The following is a 22,911-nucleotide window of genomic DNA, read 5'->3' on the forward strand; positions in this document are numbered from 1 at the left end:
TCCAGGCAACGATGCATGCAGGTGCTGCATTTGAAGGAAATGAAGCTTAGCCAGGCTGGTGAGGTCTGAGGGATCCCACCTCTGCAGTTAGTGCCTGGAAGGGGTAGGAGAGGTGGGGGAGAGGGATCCCTGTCTGTGATACAGCTCTCCCAGTGATATAGCCCCTTTAGTGACACAACTCTTCCAGTGATTCGGCTCTCCTTTTTTAGGGGAAATAAGGGCTGTGTAACCCTTGGGGAAGCGGGTAGGGGGTTTGGGCTGAATGAACATCAGTGTCGCCTGGGGCTGGGGTGCTGGGAATGCTTCATTTGTGTGGAGAGGGATTCCAGGTGGCAGGCTGGACTACCTCCAGAATTTCAAGGGTGGGTTTCCGGGCTACATGCATCAGGGTATGCAAGCAGACAACAGAGGGAGTGGTCCTTACTCCTGCTGGTCTTAAGATTGAGATTTTTTTTTGGGGGGGGGAGGGAGGTTGGACATGTCTGGACCTTGCTCTAGCTCCATGCCGATTTCCCTGGTGGGAAATCCCACATGTCCCACAACCCCCATGGCTGCTAACACCACACCTACCATGAGAGGATAGCTCTGGGTAAAAGGGCAGAGGAGGCAGACCTCTGGGTCATGGGGCAATTGGAGGTGGAGAGCAAGCTCAGGCTATAGCCCCCTCCACCCAGCAGACTCTTTTCCAAGAAGATACCTCAAAATTGCTAGTCATGTTGGCACTTTCTCCTCCTTATGCAGCTCCGAGAAGGGAGAGACCAGGTGCGAAGGTGGAGACGGAAGCACAGATGCTACAAGCCCACGGTCACATCGAGTCGCCAGAGTTCACTCCTTGCAGGACCTGAGGACACAGAGCCCAGGAGCTGGGTCACTGATGGTGGGAGGCAGAGCTCGGGGCCTACCCCCGCCCAGTGGCGGAGGTGCCAGGTCTTGCTGAGCCACTGATGGGCACACCCTCTTGCACCATGCCTCTTCTTGCGTCAGGATGAGAACATTGCCCTGGATGTCACACAGAGGAATATACATCTGATCTGATCCTTCCCTCTTTCCTGTTCCTCTCCAAACTTCTCTGGCTGGGTCTGTCAGCAGACCTGGAGGTCAGGGAAAAGCCAAGGGAGCCCAGTTTCATTGAGGCCAGAGCCATGGACTCATGACCCGAGGACCACAGATGGCCACTTCCTGGTCCAGACTCTGATCTCCATTCACCCTCCTCAACACTGACAACTTGCCCAGGCTCTGGCTCTGTGGACATGGATGCTACCAGCCCCAGGCAGGCTCCCAGGTATGTAAGCCCTGGCCTTCTTACCCAGGATGGAAGACCCTAGAAATGACATCTCTCCTAGCTTGTCTGCCGCCCTAGAAGGGTATGCTTGCCTCCTCTGCCTGTCTCAGGTCCCCTTTTGCCTGGACACAACAACCTAAGACTAATTTCTTGGTAGTAACTAGGCAGGAATCAGGATACAGCCTAGTGAGGGTTCTTCTGGGGTGAGCCCTCACTTCAGTAAGGATGGTCCCATTCCTTCTGCTATTTTATAGGAGTGAAGTGGTCCAGGGTGACTCCAGGGAGGAAGGTGTGTGTGTGTGTGTGTGTATGTGTGTGTGTGTGTGTGTTTTGTATTTTCTGTGTTGTGTTATGGATGTGTGCTGTGTGTGTTATATATAATATGTGTCATATGTGTATTGTGTGTTATATACAAACTATGTGGGTTTGTGTGTATGTGTAGTAATTGGGTCTGAAACTGAGCAAAAGGTGTGAGCTGTGTGTTCTCCTAACCCCAGCTGTTTTGGGGGCAACTCTGTTTCCCTGGGTTTCAATTCTCTCTCCCTTCTTAGTTCCCTGCATGATTTCCTGTCATCCCCACCGCATCCGTCGTGATGTTTTTGAGCTTCTGTGTCATACATACAGTGCAGGGCCAGACTCCTGACCCACATAATGACCTGCTGTGCCTTACCTGACTGAGTGTGTCCAGGGGCAGGGCAGGGAGCAGCTCCACAGGGGGACGCTGGGCTCTGTGCTGTCACAGTCCCTTTCTGTGTGCAGGGCACAGGTGATTCCCATATGGCCTGTGGAGTGGGTGCAGAGGCAGACACAGGAGGTGCCAAAGGAGACCCATGCCAATCTTCCAAGCACACGCTGGGGCCCTTCAGACATCTCTTTGTCACTGGTGGTCAGAGTCTAGTCTAGGAGTTTCCAGGTTCATGGAATCTTATTTTTTTTAAAAAAAAAAAATGAAATAAAGACACACACAGATTAGCAAAAGTGGTGAGGACTTTGTGCAAAGCAAAGTGATAAAGCAGGTCAGAATGTGCCTTGAGAGAGCGTTGGGGCACACGAGGGAGAGTACTCGAGGGCCCTGGCCACTCTTTGCGGCTTTCCTTTTAGGTGGTTCAGGAGGAGAAGGAGTTCAGTTGCTTGGGTGGTTCTCTTTTTGATTGACAGGCTTGGGTATGTAAGCCTGTGCTCACTATGCACATCCTTTCCCTTAATGCATCTGATTTGAATCATATTTATGTCCAGTTATGCATGCAAGGGTAAACGGGGAGTTCCTCCCAAAAGATCACCCAGGGAACACAGTTTCCCTTATTGTGCATGTTACCCAAAACTGGTCTAGGACAGCTCAGCCTATATCTCTTGGCTGCAGGATATGTTCTAGGCTATGTTTGATTAAAAAATGGGAAATTATCAAGGCTTGGCAAAGGAGAGGAATTTTCATTGCTTAAATGAGGTATACATTCAGGCTGGCACAGGTGGAGCCTTGACTTGCTACACTGTTCCCTATTTGTGCCTATCTCTGTTGGCCAGATTCTGCATCCTCAGGGAAGCATAATCCCTTCTACACATGGAATCTAGGGCAAAAGCCCATAGCAGATGTGGTCTCCTTCATGTTATAAGTGATGAACAGAACGTTAACCCTGGCATGAAGACAATTCCTTGCCTCAAAACACACCCCAGTTCACACCAAAAGCATCCCAGTTCACACTAGAGGCATCTTGGCCCCTCCTGACATTCTGCTCAATTATATTTTACTTTTCTTCTACCATTGTCTTGTTACCTGTATGTATTCACGTGCGTGCATGTGTTTGTGTGTTTGGGGAAGAAAGGGGTTCTTTCAGCTTACAAAACTTAGAACCATCATTGAGGAGAGCGTTAGGTCCAAAGGAAAGTCCAGTTCCCCAAACCCTAAAAGTCAGCCCGGATAACTAGAAGTGAGCTCACCTAGACTACAGGAAGATTTCTGGCAGTTAGGTAAAAGCCAGCATCCCACAGAAACTTGTGAAACTGGTTCCCATACTACCAAAAGTTGTAACTTTTCTTACCTCTGACAGAAGGGAGGGATGGCTACCTGTGTGCCTATGACACACATGCTGGCTTCCAGGCTCCCTCAGTGTAACAAGTACCTGTCACACATTTCAGAGTCCCCGCTAGCATCCCAGCCCTTTTCACTTCTTCCTCTACTCTAAATTCCCTCCAGCTACTCAGTCTCCTTATACCCCTGCTATTCCTGCTTTGTGCCCTCCTCTCCTCTCTGTTTCGCTCCCACTTCTCATGTCTTCTCTAGTCGCTATACCCTGCTACTCTTCCCTCTCTCACAGATAGCCCTGGCCAGGTCCAGTCTGCTGGCCGTGTTCAGGAGCGCACTTGTTCAGTGTGCTTCTTGTTCTCTCTGCTCTGGAGTCCTTCAGATGCCTCTGGTTGTTCTTTCTCTTATATCTATAAAGGAAAAAACAAAAACAAAAACAAAAACAAAAAAACCTTCCCATTAACCACACCACATAGTGGTCACGTCATCAGTTTATACGGAAGGTCAAGGCAGGAACCCGGAGACAGGAACTGAAGCTGTGGAAGAATGTTGCTTACAGGCTTGCTTCCAATAGCTTGCCCAGTCAGCTTTCTTATACAACCCAAGACCACCTGCACACGGGTGGCACCGCCCACCATATGCTGAGCCCTCTTACACCTGTCATCAGTTAAGAAAATGCCCCCACAGGCTTGCCTACAGACCAATCTGATGGAGGCATTTCCTCAGATGAAGTTCCCTCTTCTCGGGTGGCATGTCTCTAGAAGACATAAAAACTAACCAATACATCTCCCAAGTACTAGTATTACCCTCCCCCCCAAAAAAATTTTTTTGAACCTAGGAAAATGTATGTGTGTGTGTTGTGCATGTTTGTGTGTGGGGGATAGGTGTGTGTGTGTGTGTGTGTGTGTGTGCTTAGGTGTGGAGGCCAGAGGAGGCTGTTGATTATGCTGAGCTATCAGGTTCCATTTTACTACCTTGAAACAGTGTCTCCCCCAGAACCTGCAGCTGGAATCCAGCCAGAGAGCCCCAGTGAGTCGCTCTCTATAACACTGGGGTCATGGGTGCATGTAGCCCCATCTAGCTTTTCACGTGGGTGCCTTGCATTTGTACCCAGAACCTCAAGCAAACATTCTTACAGACTGAGTCGTCAACTCAGTCCCTGAAAATAAAAACACATTTCAAGCCAAGTATGTACATTTCTACTTGAGCACTCAAGATCCAGAGGCAGGGGGATTGGGAGTTTAAGGGCCACCTTAGCTATGGAGTAAGTTTGGAGCCAGCCTACGCTGCCTGAGCCACCACCTCAAAGAGGTTCAGAAATGCAACTTTAATGTTAGGGTGAAGCTCACTTTAACGGTTTAGAACTGGCTTATGACATTTTTATAGCGCACGGACTAACCTGCATCAAGCTCTAGCCTGGTGACACTCATGTGACCAGCACTCGGGTGACGTTGTGGAGAGTTTCTAGTAGGCCCACGAAGGTGTCCTGTGTCTGGCCCCCGGGCGACACTGTCCAGAGATCGGCGCTGTGACAGCTTGCGCTGTCGCTGTTGGAGACAGAGGCACCCTTAGCCCAGCTGGTCTGGAACTCGCTGTGCAGCTCACGCCAACCTCAAGCTCACGCAGAGCCTGCAGCTTCAGCCCCTAGGGTACAGGGGTGACAGGGTTGAGCCCCTGACGGTCACTTTACCTCCATTGCTCAGTTCTGTCCTTTTTAAACACCATGCAAGCGGGGAGTCGGTATAGGAGTCCCATCCGACTTTCCGGTCCATGCTGTTGCTGAGGTTCTTTGGAGACACTCAGGTCGCCCAAAGAAGCCACCTGCTCCGACGTCATCTGACTGGTACCGTCTGTCTCTGATGATGCCCTCCTGTTGTAGATACGTCTGATTAATGAGCATGAAATAGGGTAAATTGGGGTACCACGAGATGGGATTTGAGGTGCCTACACCCAGAATCTGGCGATGTTCTTGCTGGATGGGGGTCAGGCTCCAGGAGCCCTGTGGGCTCTAGATTTCAGACAGCCAGAGTGAGGCTGTTCCCCGGGCGGCAGCTGCCCGTGCCTTGTTGGACTCGCTCTCTTCATCCGCAGCTGCTTTCCATCAGGTCCAGGCTCGCTCCTCCTGCAGGTGAGACTGCAGGTACAGCAGCCTTCACACGGGTTCCACCACTCCTCCAACCCTCTCCATCCCACAAAGGGAGGGACGGGGAAGGGTGACAGCTCCCAGGAGGGCGATAGGAAAAAGAAAAAAAAAAAAAAAAGGCTCAAGTCCTGGAAGCTAGAGGCGTGTCAGAAGAACAGCACACACCAGGGGCTCACCAAGCAGGAAGCAGACACAGCAATGGAGTTTCTGTTCTGAGTGCCCTGGGGCGCTGGAGGAAGGAAGAAGAGGAGGTGACTCTTTCAGCAAAAGGAAACCTAAGAGAAGGGGAAGGATGACGGAGGGTTTGAAGCCAGTCTGAGATACACAATTAGCCTGGGCTACGTAGTGAGACACCCCCTCCGCCCACCCCACTGTCTGAAAAAAGGAAAAGGGAAGAAGATAGGAGGGAGAACGATGACTAGAAGGAAGAGAAGAGAAAAGGAGAGATACAGACAGACAGGCAGAGACAGACAGACAGAGTCATAAGGCCCCTCAGGGCAGATGATGGAAGCAGTAGGGAATGGGAGTGAGGAAGGGGTAGATCCTGAGGTGAATGGCTCTAAGGAAGCAGCGCTGAGCACACACACAGAGACTTAGGAAGGTTCAACTCTCTCCCAAGGTTTCTGGCCAACAACTTGTGGAAGGAATCCTTAAGCCCCTAGTGAGAGGCCAGGGGAATGGAGCCTGGGTGTGGAGAGTGCATGTTTGTGTGTGATCCCCCTGGAGACCTGGCATCCATCCATGCTGGGTGTCTGTGAGAACCCGGAGGGAGCCTGCTGGGCCAGGGCTCTGGACTACCTTCATGCTTTCTTTATCGTCTCCACAGCCCAGTGCTGTGCCCCAGCCCATGGTGACTTGGTTTTACAAACCAATAACAGAAATGAAATCACCTGACAGGTGTATTCTGCAGTAGACGAAGGGACAGGGTTGTTTTTTATTTAATTTATTTGTTTTGTTTTAGGTTTCAAGACAGGGTCTCCTGTATTCCCTGATGGGCTCAAACTGTAGCTGAGGACCTTGAGTCCCTGATGCTCCTCCACCTCCCAAGTGCTGGGATACAGGTGTTCATCACCATGCCCAGCTCTACTTTTTTTCTCTTTAATTGCACATAATGATCACACACATTCATGGAGCACAGTGTGATAATTTAGTACATAATACAGTGGGTAATCACAGGGCAGGAGGTGGTGTTTTCATCCATTTGCACAACTATTATTGTTCAGTATCTCTTCAAAGTCCCCTCCTCTTGCTCTTTAAAAAGATACAAGAGAGCCAGGCGCAGTGGGTGGTAAATGCTGTGGCCCTATCTCTTGGGAGGCTGAGGCAGGAGGATGGAGAGTTCAAGGTTAGTCCATGGTACATAGGAAGACTCTATCTCAAAATTAAACAAAAACTGGTAGAGTCGGGCTCCTACACCCAGCATTCGGGAGGTACAGTCAGGAGGGTAAGGAATTCAAGGCCAGCGTTAGCCACTCTGAGTGTAAGGCTCGCTTCAGCTACCTGAGAGCCTGTCTCAGTAAACAAACATGAATGTATTCATTAGGCTGGCCGATAGTTAGCTTATTGTAAACATTAGAACCTTTTCTTTCCTTCTTTCTCCTTTAAAATATTTTTTAAAAATGCACACACATACAGACATATACATTATATATGTATATGAGTGTTTTGCTTGCATGTATGTCTGTGTACCGTATGTGTGTCCGGAATAGGGTATTGGACCCTCTGGAACTGGAGTTACAGATGGTGGTAAGCCCCAACTGGGTTCCGGGAACTGAACCTAGGACCTCTACAGAGCAGCCAGTGCTCTAACTGAGGAGCCGTCTCTCCAACTCCGCCTTGGGAGATTTTTGTTGTTGGTCTTTTGAGACAGGGTTTCTCCGTGTAGCCCTGGCTGTCTTGGAAGTCCCTCTGCAGACTAGGCTCAGACTCTGAGCTCTGCCTGCCTCTGACTCCTGAGTGCTGGGATTAAAGGTGTGCACTACCTTGGTCCTTGGTAGATTTGTTTGTTTTGTTTTGTTTTTCAAGACAGGGTTTTCTGTGCAGCTCTGAACCTCATCTATAGACCAGGCTGGCCTCAAACTCAGAGATCTATGTGCCTTTGTCTTTGGAGTACAGGGCCACCTCAGACATTTAGCTCATTGGCAATTTCTTTTTTCTTTTTCTTGTCTTTTTTTTTTTTTTTTTTTTGATCCAGGGTCTCATGTAGTAAATTCCAGGCCAGCCTGAGCTGCTTTGAGTGAGGTCTTATCTCAAATAAACAAATAGATTCAGGATGTGAGATTTCCATGTTCCTGTTCCTCACTTGCAGATTTTATTCATTCTTCCAACAAAGTTACACACATGTCCACAGTGTTTCTGTGGCCACACAAGGCTTAGGGTCCCTGCAGGATGGACAGGGCAAATATGGCGCCTGACTCCAGCAGACACCTGGGTTTCTCAGTGGTCACCCCACCACAAACACAGGTCACAGCCACTGTTTAAAGCAAAGGGCGGGTGGAGGGACGCTAGGGCTGTGGGTCTGGACCTTGTATGGTAAATGCCTGTGGTTGCCTGGGCCACCACAAAATTCTTGGCTCCGTTTTTTTTGTTTTTGTTTTCTGCATGTAGTTGGGAACTGTGGGTTGTTTTGACAGCTCCTGAAGCTCAAAGATGCTTTGTTCTCTCTCCTCTGCTCTGCTCTGTAGTCATCCTTTTGGCATGGCTCTCCAGAGCAGGGCGACTGGCAGGAAGATGAGAGCATCACAGTGCAACCTTCCCCGACTCAGCTTAAGACAGTTGTGCTTCCCGGAAGGCCCAGCCTCTTTAAAGGGCTTGCTGATAATTTCAAGCACCATTTTCCAGCAATACAGTTAAGGTGATAGACACATACCACATGAGTGTGTTAAAGTATCATATTGAATCATGCTCTTAGGTACAATGAATAAATGCAAATGAGTACAGCACCAGGGAGCAAAGAGGGGAAACCCATGACTTCTGGTTTCAAAACCAGTTAGAATCCACTTCCTTAGTACTAGTTCCCATTCCTGGACTAATGAAGAAATGGTGAATCCACGTTGTGGAAAGAAGGCCAGATTCTGGTGATGGTGATGGTATGTGTGTGTGTGTTCATTCCTCAAAAATAATTAAAAATCCAGATGCCAAGTGCAGGTTCACAGATGGAGTCTGCAGACTAGGGTAGGCCCTAGGAAAGCAGACAGGAGCAGGTTGTAAGGGTGAGTTGAAGGATGAGCAACAAGTCCAGAGGAAAGCCTGGCCCCTGGTCCCAGGCCTGGTATCTGTGATGACTCCAGAGGCTGGAGGAAAACCTCCATCCATGTAGCCTTTCCTGTGTCTACACATCCACACCTTAATCCATTGTATCCCTGTCTGTTCATTCCTCCACACTCGTATTTCTCAACTGTTCGTTGAGCTTCTAGGAGCCATGCTCAGTGCAAATGGGATTGATTCTGATTCAAGCTGAATAGGACAGGTTGAGCAATTATCAAACGTTCCCAGTATGAATATTGAACAGGAACCCGGGGTCATGGTGGTGGGTGGCGTGAGGGTGAGAGAGCAATCAGTCACACACAGGTGACAATCCCTCGGCTTCCACCTTGCATAATGCTACTACGTGTTTAGTGGCAAACTACGTTCTTGGAGAAAGGTGCCCAATCTAGCTTTCCTTCACTGACATGGGGAAAGATGCAGAGGAACAGGGTATCTTAGTCAGCTCAGACTGTGTAAGGAAGTTCCATAGAGTACATGGATGGATGTCTCAACGAAGATACTGCTGGTGGGTTTGTTCTCTCAAGGCTTTCTCCTCATATCCTCACGGGCATTGCCTTTCTGTGTGGGCATCTCTGATGTTTCCCTTGCTGTTCACATCTCCTCTGCCTTTTCTGTTGTTTATTTTATTAATTTATGTATTTTACACCTCAGTTGTAGCCCCATCCCTCATCTCCTCCTGGTTCCATCCTCCCTCCTTCTCCTCCTCCCGCCCCCATCCCAATCCCCTAGTCCTTAAAAAGTGGGAGCCTTCCTCCCTTACTAACTGACCCCAGACTATCGGTTCTCTTCAGGCTGAATCCTTTTCCTCTGTGGCCCTGGCAAGGCTGTCCCATCAGGCAGAAGTGATCTAAGAGCAAGCAACAAAGTTCATGTCAGGGACAGCCCCTTACCAGCCCCTAGTCTCACATGGAGACTGAGCTGCATATGGGCTACATCTGAGCAGGGGGCCTAGGTCTTCTCCATGCAATGTCCTTGGTTGGTGCATCAGTCTTCGCACGCCCCTCCTCTTCCTTTTATTAATATACTATTATTATTTACCTTTTTGAGAATTTTATGTACCTTGATCATCTATACCTCCAACTCCTCCCACTTACTTCCCAGACCCACCTTCTCTTCCCTATCCCTTTTCTTTCCTTCCTTCCTTCCTTCCTTCCTTCCTTCCTTCCTTCCTTCCTTCCTTCCTTCCTTCTTTTGAAGAGACTATGGCTCCTACGCTCTTTCTACCCCCTCTTCCTCAATGTTCCTTGAGCCGTCATTGTAGGGATTGCATTCTAGATGTCTCAGGCTGGGCACGTAACAGTCAGTTCTCTGCATTTTGGCCAGTTGCAGCTTTCTGTAATGGTCTCTGTCTGATGCAAAAAGAACCTTCTTTGTTGGGGGATGAGAACCACACTTATCTGTGGGTATAATGATAAGCATTTAGGATGCAGTTACAAATTATACCAGTTTAGGAAAGAGGCTCTCGCTCTCCTTTAGGGCCCCTGGCCGACACACCTCCTCTTCTTATGAGGATATCACATTGTAGGAGGACCTACCTCGCAGCTCCACCTTAACTCAGTCGCCTTCTCAAAGGCCACCATCCCTAAATAGAGTTGCATTGTAAGATGTTGTGGGTTAAAGCCTTAGCGTATGAGCTTCGGGAAGACTCAATTTGTCCCATAGCACAGACAATAGCTTTGAAAACAAGATCTCAGCTGCCACAAAACACACACTTTTGATGGCATTCCACGGGGAAGGTGTGGTCTGCCTTCCCCACAGCTGAGCTGGAATTAATAGAAGCTCATCAGAAGAGAAGTGTGGACACACAGGCTAACTGCAGGACAAACTCTAACTTCAAAGAGCCATGCCCATCTCTGAGAGGCAATCCTGTGGTGATGTTCTGGGGCTTGGGAACCTGGGAACCTGGGAACCTATTGCTCATGGCTCTGGGACTTCTGCTTCGTTACATAAGGCTTCAGGTTTCCCACTCCTTTGTCTTCCGAAGCGGTGCTGAGTCGAGGGGCTTCTCACTGCATACAGTCTAGCCACCTCAAATCCTGTGGAAATGGAAAATGGACTACCTCCTCTGTGTGCGTGGCAGTCCCACTGACTGAGGGGAAGGAAGACACCTTGGGCAGACACACATCCTGTGCCACTCCCTGAGTGAGAGGCTTTGGTACCCCGAGGGGCATTTGTGGGCCAGCAGGAAGAGTGGTAGGTTGTCTTGGGAGGACCCATGACTAAGGTGCTCTTTGGTAGGGGAGGGCCTAGAATGTTGCATCACAGGTCCAGTGATAAATCTTCCTTGGATCAAGGGTTATGGCCAGTCCTTCATCCCCAGCCATTTGCCTAACTGCCATATCCACAGCTATGTTCCCAGGCTGGCTGGCTCTCGCCCTCTTGTCTGTGCTGAGCTTGGGTACCCAGGCCTTCAACAGCCAGCTTGTCAAGTGCTTTGAGGATCCCCACTATGAAGAGCTGCTGCAGCTGGCTCGAAATGGACTGGGGCAGACAGCAGAGAGGAAACAAGTGGTGGTGATTGGGGCAGGCATGGCTGGGCTCACCGCTGCCAAGATCTTGCAGGATGCTGGCCACCAGGTATGTGATGGGCCCGAGGGGTGGGGGATTGCTTGTGGGAAGACTGGGCTCTAAATATGGAGACAGAAAACCAAGCTGTGGACATCTCTGGGGAGCTGGGGCCAAAATGAAGCTCTGGGGCTCTAGGGCAGCTGGGGTAGGAGGGCAGCTTACTTAGTAACCAGGAGAAAGTTTCAGGAGGAGGCAGGAAGACAGGAGCGCCGTAGCTTACTGATAGAGTGAGGAACAGCCTGTGGTTCCCATCCTCAGCCCTGAAAAAGAAGGGAAAGAAGGAAGGAGGGAATAGAAGGAGGGATGGAGGGAGGGAGAGAAGGAGGACTGGGGAGGGCAGCGTGTCTGGATCTGCGGCAGGGGAGGAGGACGTCGTGTGGAGCCTCGCTGAAGTCATTAAAGAGCTGTCTTTCCAGGTGACCGTCCTGGAGGCCTCGGGCCGTGTGGGCGGAAGAATCGAGACCCACAGAGTTCCTGGAGCACACTGGTACATAGAGCTGGGTGCCATGAGGATCCCTATCAATCACAGGTACTGCTGTGAACCGTAGTGGCCAAGGAGGAAGGGCAGGATGAGGACTGCCATACCAAGAGGCCAATGCAGACAGCACTGGATGGAGATCTTGCCTGGAAGCCCAGGGGTTAGGGTCTGACACAACTCATTTCCTAGCCCCAGGGCAGCCTCGGAGCCTCTCCCAGCTTCAGTGTTTAATCCATGCAAGACGATAACTGTGTCGGTTTGACTGCCAAGGAGGCTGGGCTGAGGATCACAGAAGATGGGTGGTCCGAGATAAACCTGTCGGAATGTCAAAAGCTGAGTTTGCAAATGATCAAAATGGGTGAGAGGTTAGGGAGACCGCAGCCAGAAGGCTCAGGAGTGGTGAAGGTAGCCTCCAGGAAGGATGGCTCCAAGGAAACACTCCAAGGACACTCCCCACTGTGCCTCCAAGAATTGGGGTGTTTGCCCATGAAAATGTGAAGGTCGCAGCTTCCACACAAAGTGGCAGAGATCTCAGCCAGCATAGAAAGTCACTAGTAGGGGGTCTAGTTCCCCCTTGGCCTCATGGCTTCTGGTCTAATGTGATGACCAGGGCGCCTAGCATCCCTTTCGTGGAGAACGTTCCAGGGGTGGTCTTGGTGAATCTAAGGGAGGTGGGAAGTAAGCCGAGGAAGCAGGAGGCTTCCTGTTGGCTTTCAGGGCCTTGAAAAGCCTCTGGCTCTTTTTACAGGCTTTCCCATGAGCTCATCAGGAAATTTGGGCTGATGCTGAAGGAATTCTGCCCTTGCAACAACCAGACCTGGGTGCTGGTCAATGGAGTTCGGCAGCGCTCAGGGGCAGTGCAGGCTGACCCTGGCCTCCTGGGTTACTCAGTAAGAGCAGATGAGGTGGGGAAGACGGCAGAGCAGCTTTTTGATGAATCACTGAGGAAGGTAAGGCCGAGTGGGGAGCAGCCTCCCTTTTCCCTCAGGGCCACCCTGCATGAACACCCTCAGGTTCCTCTGATTTGCCAGGGAGGAGCTTTGAGTGAACCTTAGATCCATGAGTGCAGGAAGCCTACACCAGGTTGGGCATTGTTGGCCTCACCCTCCCCTCGTAACTCTGTCCTGTGTCAGCCACTGTCTCTGTAGGCTGTGTCTTCTCAGACTCCAGACACCTGTGCATACACAGACATGTACAGAGTAGCTACCGTGAAATCATTATGGTGGGACTAGGCTCATTGTAGAAAGAGACTTACAAGCCGGACTCTGAGTTTAGATATGTTGTGTGACCCCATGCAAAAGACTTGCTGGCTCCCTTCTCTCCTCTCCATATTTCCAGAGCCTCTTGTTCCCAGATTGCTGTGAGGATTAGGGAACAGGATGTGTTAAAGTGATAAAATGGTGATAGGTACAGGACCAGTGTTCAAACTACAGTTGTCATCATGATTGTCAGTTTGTGGGGGAACAGCAAGCGCTCTGTCTGGACTGCCTGTCCACTTTTTCTGCCTGGCCCAGCAGTGACAATACCTTTGTCTCCTCTGACCCATGGCCTGGAGTGACATCAGTATGACAATTGAGCTCAGGTGTCCTTTAGTGCTGTCCTGCCGTGGCTCACTCAGTGTGGGCATGTCTAACCTCTCAGCAGCGTCGTGGAGCTCTCTGGCACCTACGTGCTTCACAGTTGCTCAGAAGTCTACAGAAATGTCAACGCAGGACAAGGAGGTAGACTCCTCATATATAGAAACCTCAAGGTTGACAGAGGAGCCTGGACACCTACCTTTGTATACCTGATGTCTATTCAAGGGGAGGTGAGAGTCCCACCATCCCAGGTTTAGGAGGCAGTCCTGGAACCCAGGATACACACACATGCTGTTGAATAGCATGGTGCATTTGGATGGATGAGGCAGGATTGACAATATGTCTGAGCTGACCCTCACCACCTGTCCTTCCTGTCCTCCTCCCCACTGAGATTGTGGAAGAGCTGAAGAACAGCAGCTGCCGTGAGGTCCTGGAGAAGTATGACTCCTTCTCCACCAAGGTCAGTCCTGAGCCCTGATATCCTATTGTGCCCTGAAACCACCCCAGTGGGAGTGTCACCTGGACCTTATTGTGCTACACGTATCTAGCTTCACTGTCTGCTCTGATAGAACGTGAGGGGAGGAAGGGAGAGGGGAGGAGGAGAGGGAAGAAAGGATGGATGGAAGGAATTAAACAGAGACTACTCCAAGGAGGGCAAGCCAGGCTACTTCTTCAGAGCTTGCTCTGTCAAGGGAGTCATCCATAATACTGCAGAGTCTACGGCAGACAGAAGTGTGGGAAGCCTTAGCTAGGTGCATGTTGCTTTACAAGGGTTTAGTGTCTCAGAATGTACCATTAGATGATTACAGAGTTCTGCAAAAATAACAAGGCTTCCTTGCATGGACCAAGATGGCTGCAGTGTCACTGGGCTACATACTCGCTGGGGACCATTGTTATATATCACCACTGATGAAAACATCTTTCATAACACATGACGACAGTGAAAAGCAGGAAAGGCTGGGGCCACGGGTATAGCCCCCGGGAGTAAGAGCTAATCTGTCCCGTGCGAGGTCCTAGCTTCAGTCTCTAGCACTGCAGATATGAAGACACAAGGAAGGTTCCTGATGTGGTCCACCTGGAGGATACTGGCCCGTGGGTGCTGGAGCCAACTCACCCATGGGCCTGGCAAGTGGAGGGTAGCAGGTATATTTGCCAACCGGTTCTGAGATAGACGCTGATAGTCACTTTCAGGTCCTGACCATTCTAGGTAGGCTGTAGTTTGCCTCTGCGGGCTGCTTGCCTCAGATGTTGGGTGGATCAAAGCTTGTTGGTATTTGTGGTCTGACCACTGCCTACTCAAGGCCTTGCTGTGAAGAAAAGAGAGAAGGAAGTTAGAGAATAAGGACAAGCCAGAGGCTGTCAGGACCCACAGCCACTGTGACAGGCCCTCAGACTTGGGGCAGAGATAGCCTCTCTGAGCCTTGAGGTTGATGGCCCTAACAGACCCAGTATGCCTTCAGGCACCCTGGGGTTGCTGCCTCTAGGATTGCGTGGCCTTGTGGTTTTTACCTCTGGTTTAACCAAGTATGATGAATAGAGGCATTTTCCCCCCAGCAAGCGGTATCTGGCCATCTTTCAGTGCTTGGCCCCTAGCCCTGCCGGTGCTAGTGTGACAGGGACCAACTCAGCCCCCAGGCAAACTGGACAGTCACCCACTCTAACTGGTGAAGCCATTCCAGACAGATTTGTTATGTCCATCCATGTTGGCTTTATCTGAGACAATGAGCAGAGACAAAGCGTAGGGCACAACCAGGGCAACAGGTATACCAGGAGCCAGCTCTGAGGTCACTTGCTGATGAAGTGGCTGGGTAAGCAGGTGACGTCAGGGCAAGATGAGAAGTTTTTGGTACTCAGACTCTTCCCAGAAGCCAGGATGGGCCCACATGGATGGACATGGAGACTGGGCCTTAGCTTTCCTATCTACAGAGCAGGAATCCTTGTCATTATATGAGAGGATTGCATGAATGAAATGCTAAAAAGAGAGTCCGTAGGCTGAAAACTCTACCTAGTGTTAGATATTTTCCATGTATGATTGACCACGGGTATCCTGTTTGGACATATGTGCAAGGCAGCCTTGGGGCCCAGAGGGTGAACACCCATCCTTCCACCCTGTCCAAGACTGTTCCTTGCTGTGCCTGGGTAGAAAACAGGAGCTTAACCTGTTAGCAACTTGTACCTTCTTATCTGCTTGCCTCATTTCCTCACACGTGCAAACAGGAGTATCTGATCAAGGTGGGGAACCTGAGCCGAGGGGCTGTGCAAATGATCGGCGACCTGCTGAACACAGACTCCGGCTACTACGAGGCCTTTACAGAGACCCTGCGTGGGATCATCTCCTTCTTCCAGGAGCCCCGGTGAGGAGTGGGGTTGCTAGTTACTGATGAGGATCACAGTGAAAGAAAGGGGCTAAGAAACCTGGAGAAAAACTCCCCAAAATGGCAAGCCAGGGGTGGGGCTGTGAACCTTTAATCCCACTTGGGAGGCAAAGGCTAGAGGATCTCTGTGAGTTTAAGGCTAGTCTCAAAAAAAAAAAAAAAAAAAAAAGGCAGGAATCCTGATTCCAAGAAATCTTATTCACTGGAGTAAACAGGGGGTGTTAAACACCTAGGGTAGACCCCGGAGACATGCTTTCCGATAGGCTGTCTACCATGGAACCACGCTCTGAGGACGTTAGACCACTCTGAGAACACAAGAGTGCATTGCTGTGAGCCTCGTCTGTCCTGTGACAGGAACTGCGGCCTCAGCCCTGATTCATGGGATACTTGTCATCTTGTAGCCGAGAAAGACTTATCTGGGATGCAAACCTGAGACTCCAGTCACCACTGGTCACTGACCATGTGATCTATAACTATAAAGATAAAAAGGCGCCAGGCAAGGCGGTGCACAACAGTAATGCCAGCATTTAGGAGGTGAGGGCAGGAGCACCCCGAGTTCCGGGCCCATCTTGTCTCAAACAACAACCACAACGAAAAGATAAAGAGGAACTGGTTTGGTGGGGGGAAAAAAAATAGGCTCAAGGACAGGTGAATTGAAGCAAACCCCAGCCCCTGGGAGGTGAAAGCAGGAGGATCAGAAGTTCAGTTCTGGTCTTTGCTAGCCTAGGACCAGGCATCCTGGGTGGTGATAGGAGATAAATGACCCAGAGGAGGAGCGTGTGTGAGCATTTTTCAGATTAGTCACCCCAAAGGCTGCACCTTTCCCTAGCTCCCTGGAGCTAACAGACGCTCTGCTTGGTCTGGGTTCGTTGACAACTACTTATGCCTCTGAAACATGGCTGGGACATGCCTGAAAAGGGGGCTGAGCCACTGTCTGGTTCCAACAGCCTGTCCTCTGAAGGCCCTGTCCATCTACTCACTCGTTTCCCTCTCTCCTTGTTCGCTCCTAGGTTTGATGAAATCGTTGGGGGCTTTGACCAGCTCCCCCAGGCCCTGCACAATTCACTCCTCCCAGGGACTGTCTGGTTCCACTCACCAGCAGAGGGAGTGGAGATGTCTGGAGACTGTGTCCATGTTACCTACAGGACACCCGACCCTCTGCAGCCCAGGGCGAGACTGACTGCGGATTTCGTGGTGGTGGCCACCACCGCTAAGGCTGCCCGGCTCCTCCGATTCCAGCCATCTCTCTCTCTCAGCAAGCAGGATGCTCTGCGCTCAGTCCACTACAACAGTGCCACCAAAGTGATCCTGGCGTGCACAGAGCGCTTCTGGGAACGAGATGGCATCTTCAGCGGCAAATCTAGCACCGACAGGCCTTCCCGCTTCATCTACTACCCCAACCACATCTTCCCCAACGGCGCGGGCGTCGTCCTAGCCTCCTACACCCTGGATGACGACTCCACCTTCTTTACAGCCCTGGACCACACTCGGGTGTTGGACATAGTTCTGGATGACCTAGCTGCTATTCATGATCACCACAAAGAAGAGCTCCGTGCCCTCTGCCCCTACTTCACAGTCAAGAACTGGAGCCAGGACCCCTATTCCATGGGTGGTTTCGCCTTCTTCACCCCTTACCAGTATGTGGACTATGCCCAGGAACTCAGCCAGCCAGAGGGGCTGGTCTTCTTCGCAGGAGAGCACACAGATCTGCCCCATGGATGGATTGACACTGCTATCAAGTCAGGGCTCAGGGTGGCAAAGGACATTCAAGAGGCTGTGGACTTGGCTTTGACAAGGAACCCCAGAAACATGAAAGGACACTTCTCCAAAAGTGAGCTGTAGACAAGCACACGGGCTCCAGGAAGTGGGGGGGGGGGTGTTCCAAACAAGTTTGTCTACTGGGAGACAATGCAAAACCCCCTCTCACCCATCTATGCCTTTGCTCAGAGACTAGAGCCCCAAGGTCTTAGACTGCCCATGACCTTGGGTTATGACAGTAGCTCAGCAAGAACATGTGGCATGGAGATAAAAACAATAAAGCAGTTGTCAGGTTCAGCTATCACTGCTTTATTTTCATTTACAAATTTTTAAGTTAAATTTTATTTATCCAGTGTATGCGTGCGTGCGTGCGTGCGTGCGTGTGTACCTGTGCAAATGCCATAGTTTGAGGCATAGAGGTCAGAGAATAACACTGGAGAGTTTGTTCTTTCCTTCCACCGTGTGCGTCTCAGGGACTGTACTCAGAACACTGGGTTGGTCACAGACGTCTTTACCGGCTGAGCCATATGGCCAGCCCAGGTGTTTCATGACATTCTAGTGTCACCTAAATACTTTTAGAGTTGAGACCTGAGGGCAGGTGAGAACTCTTGCCTTTCGTAGGCCCCTTCTTTTATTCCTTTATCTGAGTCTGGTCCTAGCTCTCTCCCTTACCTTTCTATTGCTATGAAGACATTATGACCAAGGCAGCTTACAGAAAAAAAAAAAAAGAGTTTATTAGTGGCTTACAGTTTCAGAGAGTGAGTCCATGACCATCGTGGTGGGAAGCCGTCTCTGAGAGCTCACATCCTTATCTGAAAGTAGGAGGGAGAGGGAAAGCCAACTGGAATGGAATGGGCTTTTGAAGCCTCAGAGTCCACCCCCAGGGACGGCCCTCCTCCAACAAGGCCATGCCTTCTAGTCCTGCCCAAACAGCAGTTTCACCAGCTGGGAATAAAGAGTTCAAACTTATGAGCCTGTGGGGGTCTCAGATGTTGGTGTCATTGAAAACAGCACCCTTCCCTCCTCTTCTTCGGTTCTCTGCCTTCCATGACTGAATTTTAAGGGAAGCTGAGATGTTGGTTACTTGAGGCCACCATGGCCAGCAACATGTCCCATGTTTTAGCATGTTGTTCCGGCAGTCTCAGTGGACAAATTCTGATAAGTGTTTCTGGGATGAAGACAAACAGTGGGGCCAGCAAGATGCCTCAGCAGGTAAAGGCACTTACCACAAAGCCTGAAGACGTGAGTTCAGTCATCAGGTCCCAAGTGGCTAGAGAAAACTGACTCACAAGTTGTCCTCTGACCTCTGCACATGACCCTGGAACATGCATCACACACACACACACACACACACACACACACACACACACACACCTGTAATACTCAGCCTCCATAGGCATTGCATGGGTGTATTGCTTGTATATACATACATGTAGGCAAATACTCAACTACATTAAAATATCTGCAAGATGAGAGGAAGCCAGGTACCTTTAACTCCAGCACTCAGGAAGCAGAGACAAGAATCTGTGAGTTTGAAGCCAACCTGGTCTACATAGAGAGTTCCAGGCCTTCCAGGGCTGCAGAGTGAGATCCTGTTAGGGGATGGAGGATAATAATGGTTTGAAGCAGAGAAAGGAGGTTTGCTCAATGTAGCCACAACTGGGAAGAACAGTCAGTCCATCTTCAGGTGTCCGACAGAAGCTTAACTAAAAGGCATCAGGTTTAAACAGTTAACCAATCCCCAGTCAAGGTGTGGTCCTGCCTACATTGATCCATCAATGTCTCAGCTCCAGTTTCTTCAGAGAGGTGGTCTGAACGTTGTGGGAACCAAGTGAAGTCTCTTCTTGGGAGACAAGCTCCCTGTCTGCCTCACACCAGGCTTTGGCTTTTTCCTCTACCACAAGGAGACTTTTGGAGACATTCCAATTCCTTGGGACCCAATGTCTCAATAGTATAATGGCTGAAGGGGGGGGACACAAAGGTCTCTTTCTGCAGGACACCTTCATCCTTACCGGGACCATCTAGCTGTCACTCCAGATTCTTGGCTCTGTCTTATTCTTCTTTGTGCTTCTATAATAACTGGTGATTCATGATGGAGACCTGACACAGGGGTAGGTTAAGTGTTTGGTCAGGATGGGCTGTATCCTGACTTCTGTGCCTTACCCCTCTCTGTCCCCAGACCAACATGTCCTGGCAGACACAGGAGGAGGAGTGTAGAGATGGCAGAGTTGATGCCAATGATGCCCTTTAATCAGAGAGATAAGATGAAGGGCACAGAGATGGACGGCTTTTAGAGAAGCCTATCATTTGGCAGTGACTTGGCCTGAATTTTGTTCTGGAGGGAACTCTTGGAGTTTGAGTTAGTCGCCATGAGGGTCACAGAAATAGACCAGGTGTCTACACAGTGCGGTGACAGGTCATGGCCAAAGGCAACTGGGTACTGTCAAGAACTAGGTGAAATAAGGCTGGGTGGTGGTAGGGCGCTCCTTTAATCCAAGCACTCGAGAGGCAGAGGCAGGTGGATCTCTGAGTTTGAGGCCATAAGAGTGAGTTCCATGGTATAGTTTTTTTTTTTTTGAGAGATTAAGGCAGAGTGAAAGAGAGAGACAGAGAAATACAGAGATAGAGACAGAGAGAGAGACAGGGAGCAGTAAGCAAGGTTGCTAGCTATGCGTGTGGGTAGAGTAGGTGTTATTTTATCTCTTGGGGTTGTTCATCAAACCACAGCCCTGGCAAGCAGCCCTAGTCAAAAACAGCCAGGACCTCGCCTCCACGCACACCCGGAAGGCACATGTGCAGACACTCGGGTCACATATCGTTTCTCCCAGAACTGACTCATCCACTGCCTTATTCTCTCTCTCCCTGCAGAGAGCAGTGAGCTGCGTCCTCCCACGTCAGAGGTCGGGCAGAAGCAGCGTGGGAAACAAAGGGTGGACTTTAGCTCACAAGCTCAAGCCGCAGTACATCCCTGCAGGGGAGTCTAAACAGGAACCTCGGCAGCTGGTCGGCTGACAAACACCAGTAATTCCAGCTCCAAGGGTCAGCGCTCTTCTATCGTCTCTGGGCGCTTGCACATATATGTGTTCACTCATTGCTGCGCGCGCGCGCACGCACACACACACACACACACACACACACACACACACACACACACACACAACACAAAGCATGAGGCTGGAGACGCGGCCTAGTGGTTGCTCTTGCAAAGGGCCCGTGCTCTGCTCTCAGCACCCACAAGGGGGCGCACAACCACCTGTAACTCCAGCTCCAGGGACTCCAGTGCCCTCTTAACCTCTGAACGCACAAGGCCTGTGCATGGTGGAACTACACACAGACATGCATACGTACCTGCAAGCAAAACAGTCACACAAATGAGATAAATAAATCTAAAATTTTTTAAATAAATAAATAAAACTTTACAAAAATCTTTAAAAAAAAAGAAAAAAAGAGCAAGCAGAGGATAAATGAGTGCGTGCTTTTTGCTTAGCAGCTTTCTCTATTCTTACACAGTTCAGGGTTCCAAACAGTACCAGGGTAGGTCTTTCCACATCCGCTAAAGTAATCAAGACAATCTCCAACGGACATGCCCACACAAGCTGCTGTTCATGGAGGCCTCAGAGTCCCCTGCCCTATAGCCTCTTGCTAGTCCTCTTGGGTGCCCACCAGAACCGGTTGATAAGACCCTGCTGCTGAAGACATCACGTGTTCCAAGGCAGGTTACAGAGAAATCAAACCGGAACTGAGAGGTTGAGTCTGCTGGCCGGTTTTCAGAGTGCAGGAAGGTGCAAAGCAGGCTGCCACTACAGCAAAAACATCAGCGGTTTGACCCAGCCGAGAACTAATCTACCAGCCTTTCCAGGTAAGATGTGCCAACTAATGCAATAGTGATTATTATGGGGAGAACCAAACGCTCTCTGATAGGCTTTGAGGCCTGCTCCACGAGATGGAATTCATGCCTGGCACTGCAAACTCAGTTAAAAACCCATGGTCAAAAAGGTATTATGTCTTTGGGGGAGTTTACTACTGCGATTTAGCTAAATCAACACAAATGCCCAAACTGCTTTCTATGTATTTACATTCATATTCACAGACAATGGCTGTCTGTCAGTTTTGGAGAACCTTTACCATGAATAAAGGCAGAGACACATGGTTGCTCACGGTTCTGAGAACAAGCGTTGGTTGAATGCTCAGTTACAAATGGGATGTTGACACCACCCCCTCTAAGGCTTAGGGAACAATTCAGAAGAGGGGTCGGAAAGGATGTAAGACCAGAAGACAGGGAGAAGGGCCATGGAATGCCATCTTCTGGGTATGACTTAGCCCTTGCAACCATGCTCTCAAAGCAGCAGTGCTGACTGCAAGGGAGTGCGTAGGGGTGGGCCAGCCCAAGACATCAGTCACAGGTGACAGAGAGACCATATAGCTTTACCCCTTCCTGCTGCACTCCAGGCTCCCGATGGATGCCGAGGGTAGGGCAGAAATTGCTTCTCAGTTGTGTGTCAGCTGATAAACCCACCAGGCTCCAGTGAACACCTCAAAACTCCCGGCCACATAGCACCGGTTAAACGCAGAGGTAGCAATGAAACAGAAAGGTGTGGATGTGGAAAGAGACATGGGGGTGGCGACAGAGGTGGGAGGGAGGTAAGAAAGGGTCAGGGACTAATCAGAAAGCGTGATGTGTACTATGGAAGTATCCGATAACTAAATGAATGGACTATTTAAGGGGGAAAGAAAGGATTTACAGCTAGGCAGTGGTGACACAAGCTTTTAATCCCAGTACTTGGGAGGCACAGTCAGGGCAGGGGCAGAGGCAGATCTCCTAGTTTGAAGCCAGCCTGGTGTCCAGAATGAATTTCAGGACAGCCAGAGTTACACAGAGAAACCCTGTCTTGAAAACCGAAAAACAAACAAACAAACAAACAAACAAGCAAAAACACTCAGGACAGGGAGCTGCCTTCCTACAGTCCATTCCAATACAACCTCACTCAAATGGCCCAGGAGGCAAGGCCAAGTAATTTCTCTCAATTGCTATGAAAACAAAACAAAACAAAACAAAAACCCAGTCCCTCTTAAGGGAGTGAATATGTACTAAAAACTTTATATCAGTTCTGGTCTGGTACATTCTTTTACCCTCTGTGTCACTTTGCCCACAACCCTGGATCCCAGGACCAGCAGCACCTCCTTGACAGATGCCTGTGTGCTGACATTACCCCTAGGGAGAAACAATCATCCTGAGGGATCAGCTTGTTCCCTCAAGCAGTGAGGACTTCTTTGGGCTGTCAAGAAGAGCCAGAAGTACAGTAGGGATTAACCAGACCAAACCTTGACCAAAGCGGTTATACGCCCCCCCCCCCCCACTTCTCCTCTATTTAACCCTAAAGCTCATCAGCACCGTAGGGATGGGGGAAATGCCCAACTTCCACCTTCCCCAGACTGGCACTTA

The 22,911-nt window shown here is 50.1% G+C and overlaps 1 protein-coding gene across 1 annotated transcript; it reads left to right on the forward strand.

The window, feature by feature from the left end:
- Positions 1-1,254: 1,254 nt before the first annotated feature.
- Positions 1,255-17,552, forward strand: LOC129673095 (L-amino-acid oxidase-like). The gene is made up of 7 exons (XM_055602773.1): positions 1,255-1,282; positions 11,060-11,289; positions 11,697-11,809; positions 12,507-12,708; positions 13,727-13,795; positions 15,553-15,689; positions 16,721-17,552. The coding sequence occupies exons 1-7, from the start codon at positions 1,255-1,257 to the stop codon at positions 17,550-17,552; spliced, it is 1,611 nt and encodes a 536-aa protein (XP_055458748.1).
- Positions 17,553-22,911: the final 5,359 nt, after the last annotated feature.

Source organism: Psammomys obesus, unplaced genomic scaffold (assembly GCF_907164565.1).
Source record: "Psammomys obesus unplaced genomic scaffold, mPsaObe1.curated_primary_1811, whole genome shotgun sequence".
NCBI classification, from domain to species: Eukaryota; Metazoa; Chordata; class Mammalia; order Rodentia; family Muridae; genus Psammomys; species Psammomys obesus.